Raw genomic sequence first — 9,724 nt, 5'->3', positions numbered from 1 at the left:
GAAGGGTCAGACATCTTCAGGGGGAAAATTCCTGATTTAAAAAGCCAGTTTGTCAAAACCAAGGGGTTTTGCAGGCTACATTGAGATTTTTCTAGTCATGTCCCCAGCACAGTGAAATCTGGGAAAGCTTCAAAAATGCGAAGTTTTGACTTTTATTTAAGGGAGAGAAAGCGTGAGGGAAAGCGTGAGGGGATTAACTAATTAAGGAGAAGACTTCTCTTTTCACGTTTAACGAAGGGGTTTTTTTCTTCCAAAATATAAGCAAGTAAGATGAAAAAAAAAAAAAAAAGAAATGTTCAAAATAAAAAGGGGACATTTTTACTGAATGAAATTTTTTTACCTGGTAAAAACACATGTCCACAAAGTTTTGGATGTGACATTTTGTGCTGTACAGCAGCAGGAAAAAATTTGCATATAAAAAGCATTATATGAACAGGAAACAATTTTGTGAACCTGTTTATTTATCATCAGTGAATTTCTAGACTTCTCAGTTCAGCATCCTTTACAAAGAGACTTTATAGCCCAAAGAGATGTTTACTGCTGTGCTGTATGATAATACCCTGACTGTTACTTATTTTGGAAAGAAGAATCTAGGTCTAACCATTACCTGTAAAGCGCTGAAGAGAGTGAAAACAGAGCATAGACTTGATATTTTTCTTGCAAATTTATTCCTCTTAAATTTCTCTACTTGCTCTAGGAAGAAAGTCAAGCAGATAGACAGACCAACAGTGCAACTGCAGTCGCAGTAATCAGAGCACATATTCAGCAACTAGCAAGTAGTAGGGGTTAAGTACTCCCCAGTATGCAACTTCACATGGCGCAGCGGTTTAAATGTAAATCCTCCCTTGATTAAATATTTCTGAAGCTTAAAAGTGAAGAAAAATAAAGCAACAACCTGAACACAGAGCAGGGAGGCGCAAGTGCACCCTGGGATGGCTGAGTTGTGGCTGGGAGGGAGGGAGGGCACACATGGTCCTGCAGGAGGGACGTGCTGGGCTCTGGTGGTGGTGCAACGAGGGTTATTTCCACGTCCTGCCAAGGGTCGCGTCGCAGAGCGTTGCAGGAGGAAGGGGTGGAAGGAAAGGCAGTGGAGGTGGCTGTTGTGACATGCCTAGATGACTTCCCATCCAAGCAATGAATGCAGCAGCCAAGGAAAACCTGACTTTTCTTGAAACAATACAATGATGGCCTTGGGGTGGGTGGTTTTGAGGGTGCTTCCACCCCAAGGAGGCAGGAGAGCACCTCACTTCCCCACTACCTGCTCTATTTGCACTGGTATCATAAGTAACACCTCTCCAGCTTGGCTTTTCATGGGATCCTCACAGTAATTACCGTCTTCCTGGGCAAGAAAGACTGACCACAGCTGTCATGTGGGCATACTGAGTAACTGCCTCATTGGCCATCTTCACTGCCACAAAATGCTTGCAGGGTTGGTTTTTTTTTCCTTATTCTTAAGACGGTGAAGTCTCTGTGTGAATCTCACCTTTATAACTGAGCGTGAGCTGATGCGAGTTGTTAATTCACCTTATTCATGTTGTAGTGCAGTTGGTGGTGGGGTCTACTTCAGAGGACTTTCATTCCCCTTACGCGCAGAAATCACTGGCAGGCACAAACCAGGTGTTTTTGCCAGCTTGCTGATGTGCGTGTGTGAGGGTCAAAATACCATTTGTAATTCTCTTTTGACATCTGGCCTATTGTGGCTATGTTATGCTGTGCATAGTAATGAACTGACTCTGCATAGCAATACGTTGACTAACCACAGTCATCTGGTAAAAAGATTGCTGCCTTCCATCTCCAGAAGACACACCGACATGCAACTAATACTTAAAATAACAGAGATAGACAGTAGCTCTCTCAGCAAACCTTCAGCAGCAGCACGTTTACAACCTGCTAAGCAATTCAGTATATACAATTTAAATAGCTACGGCACGTGCTGTATAGCCTAATAAAATGGCCCCAGTGTAGTACTTGGTAAATATTTCTTACCATCACAAATTCACAAAGAAGGTGAGAGCAGATTAACAGGTCGGGATGGAGGTTGAGCTGAAGAGAGAGGGGCATGTTCTCAACACTGAGCTATGCATGGCATAAGATTTCAACATGAAGAGAGCGATTGCAGTTGTAGTGTGAGTTTTTGTTGGCTGACTCTACACTTTCCTAGAATAGGTGAATTATTCTGAAGCAGCAAACTGAAAAGGTTGCATGTTACTAAGTTTTCAGAGACCTGGAACAGAATTTTTGTGATGCAATGTAAAGCTGATGTGCCATGATATACATGCACACCAGTTCAAAGGCACAGTTGTGGGATGGGTGCCTTCTTCCCCCAAACGAGAAGGCCATCTTGGTGACCTTGAGAGCTGAAAGTCTCTGTTGCTGTTGCGTCAGCCACACTGAAAGGTTTGTATCTCTGTGGGCGACCCACACTGAAGAATTGCCCCTAATAGACTCCATTTGATTTTTTTCTGGGATTCTGATGTAACTTCAGATACTCGGGGAAAAAAGATCCTGTTCACTCAATGCTATGACATACTGACCTTTTGGGCTGGGCCTTCAGCAAGTAGAAATCATCTCAAGTTGCACTATTACAAGAGCTGTTGTCCCTATCATTGGCTATTCAGATGGTTCCAGTGTTGTTTTAACACCTAATTCAGAATCTTCTTTTCCTTAATTTCCTCTCATTTTTCATTCTCAACATCTGCCTTCGGCACCTTTGCATTGACAGTATCTGAGATGCCCACCTTCATTTCTTGCCCTGTGCCTGCGCACGAACTATCTTCTCTTTCTTCCATCAGACTTTTCCTTGAGATCTTTCCTTGCTGTGGGGAATAGAGACCCCCGTCTGTCTCTCCGCTCTGCACTCATGAGGGTGGTATATGTTAGAGGGCTGTCTCCAAGAGCTACTTCTGCGTGTTCGAAGGCACGGTCGTGCTCTGTGTCTGCACATTTTGGGTCCAAGTTTGAGAACAAGCTTTTCGGGACCAGGTGGGAATGGGCTACCACTCATAAACCAATAATAAACTGGCAAAGCAATGCATATTTTTTCCAACTGCTGTTCTGAAAGGGAGGATGCAGCTCCAGCCAGCAAGGGTTAAAAAGCCTTCCTGACTTATTGCTTTTCAGTCTGTGTAGATGCCACTTTGGTAATCTTCTCCTCTCCTTCCTCTGGAGAATTAAAATACACCTACGCGCAGAATGCAGGCAGGCACACAAGCTGACCAGGAACACATGCCGACTCTCAACACTACTAAATCACGTATGCTGCTGCTACTACGCTTGCAGGAGGGAAAGCAATTACCAAGCTTGGAGTCAGCTTAATAGGAAGGGGGCAAGACTTTTAATAGTATTTTTCTGTGTAAGCACAAACATCCCCAAAAGCTGCGCCTGAGTTATAGGAATACAGTAAGCTTGCTGAGTAGGCAAGCGCTGTGTCAACAGGTAAAAGCTCTCAGTCCTGATAGTTTGCGAGCAGGGAGGGCGATACATCAGCCTGGACCTCACACACATAACTCCTGCATTACCGCAAGCTGGGAAGAGCACCTGAGTTCTCAGAGGGAGCTGGAAGGAGGACAGTTGCTGGCTAGCAAGAAGGCTTTCAGAAGGGGGAGAGCTACCTCCTCTGGGTTGAATTTTCAAAAGCCCCCGTTTTGGCTCCACATGTATCTCTAAGCCTGCGAATCAACTGATTTTCAGCGTGAGTTGGGCTTTTGAAATTCCCACCTTTAATCTCTCAGGCAGGCTGTGGTACAGCAGATGCTGAGCTCTGAGTGCGTGAATAGTCCCAACTGACTTCTCTGCCTGCTCTGACGTTAACTGCAGTCGTTACCTTTCCTAAAGACAAAAATCCAGCTGCTTTCAATGGGACTCCTCATGCACTTGAAATGATGCCGCCTGCTGAATGGGAAGGCTGATGCTTGGGCCGTAATCCTGCAAATATTTACCCATGTGCTTTAGCTCTGTTGCTGGAATAGCCCAGCTGACTTTGGTGGATGACACATAGTAGTAGTGCTGAGCACTTGCATAAGGCCTGACAGGACCATAACTCTGGTCCTTTTCTGTTTCCCACCCATGAAATGAGTTTAATATCCTGCTACAGTCCCCTTCTCTGGAAAGGTTTGGGTTTGGGGTCACTTATTTGTTTAACCAAACAGATCTATTTGATTTTCGTATTGTAACCAAGGAGCTGTAACACTTTGAAGGAGACTTCTCGTGGTCCCTGCTTTGACAAGCCCTCAATCAAATTGGTGAAAAATATGTCCATTCCAAAACAATAAATAGCACAGATTACACAGAAAAATACCTTTCCAGTTCTACTGCTCAGCCTTCCCATGTCAAATGTCAGCCAAGAGCACGTCTTTCCAGTTCAGCAGCTCAGCCACTTCTGTAAGGAAGGGACTGTAAAAGAATAGCTAGACCTTATCAGTTGTCAGAAAACTCTTTAGTGACTTGATTTTTCTTTATAAAATGTAATAACTGTCAGAGGTAGAGAATATATATCTCTTCCCAACTGGCAGCCAAGGGTAGCTGCAAAGGGCAAGCAGTTTGGATACTCATAAATGTGTGATTACAGGCATTTCTGCTAAAGGAGAGAGGAATATTGATGCAATATTCGTCATTTTTATTAGCTTAATATTCTTCTTCCTTAGCACCATATCCAAACTGCTACATCTTTCTTCACATACAGTAGTTGTCCATCTAAGATACGCTGTTGCTCTTTCCATTTCTAACCCAGCGCTCTCCAGCTCCTTGTGCAAAGCCAGAATACGAGGGTTCGCGGTCATGCACCTTCCCCATCGAAAAGATCCCTGCCCCTGCAAGGATTGCTTTCAGCTTCCAGGTTGTTATGCAATAGCTTCCCCTCCTTCTCTGTCATCTGCCCTGTTTCACGTGTCTAAGCAGGGGCCTCTCGAGACGTATTTTTCACTGCGTGTAGAACAATATGGTCTTATGTAGTCTTCAGGGCACGCCAGGATGCTGTGATGATAGCCCAGGGAAAGTCTGTGTGATGGTAACTTGTTTGTGAATACAGCACCTCAAAGCATTCTTTATGGAAGAGATGACAGATTTTCAGTTACAAGTTTTGGGAGCGAGGTGGTGAGTTGCAGCTTGTGAATGCCGACGGAGAGGCCTTGGGACAGACAAGTTGAAGGGAACGCACCACTGTTCCTGTGGACCAGTGCACTGTGAAAAATAAATACGGCAAACAATGTCCTTGGAAGGAAAATGTTCTCAGTATCCACTTCACCTTTCCCTGGGTAGGAAGTGGTTCTGAAACTAGGAAGAAAACGGCTCCATCACAGACTTAAGACCGGATCAATCATCCGTTCCCTGGACTGGACCGGCCAGACTGAGAGAACAGAGAGGAGACTCTGTGGGAAAGGGATCTCTTGCTTTTTAGAGTGCACACTCAAGAAGTTAAGAGATGGATTCCTTTTTCTCCATGGCATTTCTGTTCCTGTTGGGGCTGTTTCCACCATTAAGCCTAATTACTTAGCTTTTTATGTGCTATCCATTTCTTTTCATCATTTTAAAAACTTCAGTTGCCATAACAACATAATGCAATCAGTGAAACATAGCAGCTATTTTCTGTAGTCAAGGTCTGTGCTCTGTCAAGGATGTGAGCCATTTAAGCAAATCTTCACCATCCCCCTTCCTCCCTCCTCTTTCTCGGTCTCTCTTTTGCTCCCTAAACAAGCTCATAACAGGAAGGAGAAACCATCAGGAATAATTAGACACAATAGCAGAGCAAATCCCAATCGTACTCATGCAGTCTAGTCTAATGAACTTCTAGCACTAATCTTGGAGGTGTTGATGTTCCTTTTTAATCACCTTTTTGATGTCATAGATAGATTAGCTGCAGCAGGACCTTGATAATCCACGCTAGAGTCAGGAGACCCAGTGCTTATTCAGAGAAAGAAAAGAAACCCAAAAGCTTTACGTACTTTGCTCATTTTTTCTTCATTCGTTCCTCACTTTCAAATGCTTATTGAGAATATATGCCTATTGTACCATATTAGTAAATAGAACAGAGTGTATTTTCTAGATTCATGGGATTTAATCATGAAAAGTCATAGCATCTATTATTAAATCATTGCTGGAAGGCTGGGAGAAACCACCACGTTTTTGTGTGGGTGGTGAGACTTGTAACAAAGCATAGTATAACTGCTGGGCTTCTACTGCACACATATATATAAAAAGCAGTCTGAAAATAAATCTGGCAGTCTGGTTCAGTGCTATTCTAAGCAGTGTGAATATAAGATCTATCCACAATGTCTTACTCACTCCTTGACCTCCATGAAGGCTTTCCTGGAATAGCAACGAGTGAGTTTCGAAGCCCAGGATTTGGCTTAAGCAGCCTCTCTCTGGCAGGAGGACTGAAGAGTGTACTTTGCCTTTACGGAGCAGGCAGAGTTTTCTGGTGGCTTCCAAGTCGATCATTGCCCGTTCACTCTTTCCACTTGTGTGCTTGTGTTTCAGCACCTTGTCCAAGCAAAGGAAGAACGTCATCAGCTGTGTCACCGTGCATGACTCCCCCTACTCCGATTCCTCCAGCAACAACAGTCCTTACGCCGTGCAGCATCGTGCAGGGCAGAATAACGGGAACACCTACGACACCAAAGGGGTTCCAGAGACTCACTGCAGTGGGAACCCCCGAACGATCATCGTGCCACCACTGAAAACCCAGGCCAGTGAGGTGTTGGTAGAGTGCGATAGCCTGGCACCAGGTAAATTGCACCTCTTCCGTCAAGAAAATTAGTAAGAAATAAATGATTTATCTTGGAAGAATCTCATTGTTCGGTTTCATTTTGTTTGTTTGTTTGTTTCTTTGTTTTGTTTTCCAAAGAAACCGTGCTCCTGCCCTTCTCTCAAGTGACACATCTGTTCTTGGGAGCCATATTGCATTATTTATGTGCCCTGGTACACTCAGCAGTCATGGGGGCAAGTGTCGTTCCCCGTTACTTCTGTACAAACCCAAGAACAGAATGCAGCCTTTAGCGCAACATTTGACGTGACAGGCTCCCAAATGCAAGTGTGAACCTTTGCTGCCCTGCCTTTCCATAGGTTTACATTAAAACGGGTAGGAGATTGAAAACACATGTGCATTTTCATCCAAACTTGTTGACGTTTCTGGGAAGAGCATTTCCCCAGGATCTTCATTATGGACTGATGAGGTTTGCTCATCCAGAGCCTCCGCAATGTTAGGTAGTACGATGTGTTGAAAAGGGGCTTATGGTGGAAGTCTGGCCCGAAGCAATTGGCTTTGAGCTACTTGGCAGTCCTTTCTTTTGACGCACTGCTGGTGAACACAAAGGCTCAGAGGGTGAGCTCCCCACTAGCTCCTTCTTCCTCCCTTCCTACTCACCGTGAGGTCAGCCAAGCCAGGGCTTTTTTGTGCTCTGCTCACTATACTTTCCTTCCTCTCCTTGGGATTTGTACCTGCATCGTACAGTTCTGCTGGCAGAACAGTTTCTCACACTTCTGACGGCTCTATAAGGCCTTTTCCAGGCCTGGTTTTGGTCCAGTTATTGGGTCTGCTTGTCTGCCTCTAGAATAACAGGCTGGCCATGTATATGAAGCACTGCTGAGGTATTCTGTTAATTAAGAGAAACCATTTTCTTATCCTGCTTCTGTTGTATGTCTCCTCCCAAAAGCCACTCTGGAGGAGATTCAGTGAGGAAAAGGTAGGGTGAGCAATTACAGAATGTGATGTAAGCTACAAATGTGTTTCCTTTCCTGGCACAGTCACCACCAGTCACCACTCATCCTCCTACAAGTCCAAGTCCTCCAGCACCGTGACCTCCACCAGCGGTCACTCTTCAGGGAGCTCGTCTGGAGCCGTTGCCTATAGGCAGCAGCGACCAGGAGCACATTTCCAGCAGCAGCAGCCTCTTAATCTAAGTCAGGTAAGTCAACTGAGACAAATTTTGGTGGTGCGTCATCCAGCTGTAGCCTACCACTCCTCCAGCATGGGCTGTCCTGTTCCAGTCTGATGATAGTTGGGCCCCATGTCAAGTTTGATCAACTTGTTTCAACTTCACTGCAGACTTTGATCTTCCAGCTCAGGCAGTGGAGGTGGTGCAGATCCCACCCCTGAGAGGGCTGGCGGTACTCTCACCGTGTGTTTTGAAGCCAGATGATCGAACAGTCTGAGTGGGAATAGTGTGAGAGAGAAGACGCAGTGGCTCAGGCACATAGGAGTGGAGCAGGACCATGTTGGAAGGACTGAATTCTCCTTAGCTATAGGTAACCACGGGGAGAGTGTCTCCCAAGTGAAGGGCGTGCATCAGCCTGGCTGTGGGATTGGGAGAGAAGTCCCCATCAGATGTGTCCTGCTTTGACATCATGTAATGAGTTTGATCTGTCCCGTGATAAACCTGGGCGGAGATCTGGGCAAAGCCCGTTACTTGGCAGCACGCAGTTCTCAAGAAGTTTCATAGTCTGTGATCAAAACACCGAGGGCTCACCAGGAGCTTCAGTAAATAATGACCTTTTCACGTACTGCACCTGGGGCCTCTCTACCCTGAGGTGAGGTCATGAGAGTAGAGAAGTTGCAGCACAGTTACCAACGTTTCAAGAGGAAAAAGTGCACAGAGCTCAGAGGACAGCACTGGTTTGCATCCAGATTGGGATATAAGCAGAACTGGTTTTTTTAAAAAAAATAATTTTGGGGAGAAGAATGTCCCCTCCCCCTCAAAATGTAGTTGAAATTTGAAAATTTAAACCAACTTGAAATAAAAGTGAGTGAAAATGGAGGCAGTGGGCGAGATGCTGTTTCCAAGAGTGGGGGAGGAGTGTGGCTGCCGCATTTTAGGCCACAATGACAGCGCAGGGAGTGCTTACAAAGAGGATGAGAAGGCTTGGAAGAATAGAAGGAAATAACGTGGAACACTGCCCTTCTTGTCTTCTAATTCCTACTTTATTGGTTATTTAATACTGTGACTACAAATGATGGGGAAAACTCCTTGACATTTTTGTGCGATGCAGAAAAAAAACTTAGAAAAATCCCTGAAAAAGTACATTGTTCCTGTCCCACTGCAAGAAATTGCCTGTACTCAAGTAATTATAGCTGATTACCTGAGGGTACCAGGCACCAACAGGATCTGATCGAGCCGAGGGTTTTATCTTTAAAAAATAAAGTAGCTATTTTACTAACCGAGGAAATGATAACCGCAAAGACCCTAACTGAGCAAGAATAAATTGCCTGTTCCAGGCGTCGTTAGGCACCTTCATTCCCCTGAGCTTCTCAGTGCACCACATTTTGTCAGCAGAGAGCTCACTAACAAAAAACGTCTGTTGTGTGAGCGACTGGAGTTGTGGAAGATGTTCTTAGGAGCCGGGCATCCAAGGTTGGGTCTTCATGGTAGCTGTGCCAGCAGGTCATGGCTCAAAGTGGAGGACTCCGTTCTCCTCTTGGGGACCGTTCTGGTGAATGTGTGAAACTACAGGTTCTTCCTAGGCTTGGGAGGGATCCTTTGCTGTCACCCGTTTCCAAGGGAAGACTGGTGATGCTGAGGGTGTCAGGAGGAGCTCAAGGGACTTTTCTGAGGCCATCCTGGTGTCATAGGGAGGCTCCCAGGCATCGTTGAGGTAAAGAGCCGTCTTTTGTCTTGTAACCGCTTATCACTATTGCTGTCTTTATCCAGGCCCAGCAGCACATCGCGACCGATCGCACAGGGAGTCACCGGAGACAGCAAGCCTACATCACTCCAACGATAGCTCAGGCCCC

The 9,724-nt window shown here is 45.4% G+C and overlaps 1 protein-coding gene across 1 annotated transcript in view; it reads left to right on the top strand.

Annotated features, from left to right (window-relative positions):
• The window catches only part of HIPK2 (homeodomain interacting protein kinase 2), an 89,534-nt gene that overhangs the window by 79,423 nt on the left and 387 nt on the right, over window positions 1-9,724 (top strand). Inside the window, exons 12-14 of the mRNA XM_009887434.1 lie at window positions 6,475-6,722; window positions 7,741-7,901; window positions 9,642-9,719. Coding sequence (XP_009885736.1) covers window positions 6,475-6,722; window positions 7,741-7,901; window positions 9,642-9,719 — 487 coding nt within the window. The remainder of the gene's footprint in view (window positions 1-6,474; window positions 6,723-7,740; window positions 7,902-9,641; window positions 9,720-9,724) is intronic.

Source organism: Charadrius vociferus, unplaced genomic scaffold (assembly GCF_000708025.1).
Source record: "Charadrius vociferus isolate BGI_N301 unplaced genomic scaffold, ASM70802v2 scaffold196, whole genome shotgun sequence".
Lineage (NCBI taxonomy): Eukaryota > Metazoa > Chordata > Aves > Charadriiformes > Charadriidae > Charadrius > Charadrius vociferus.
The sequence above is the reverse complement of the archived record's forward strand: the minus strand, read 5'-3'. Positions and strand labels throughout refer to the sequence as shown.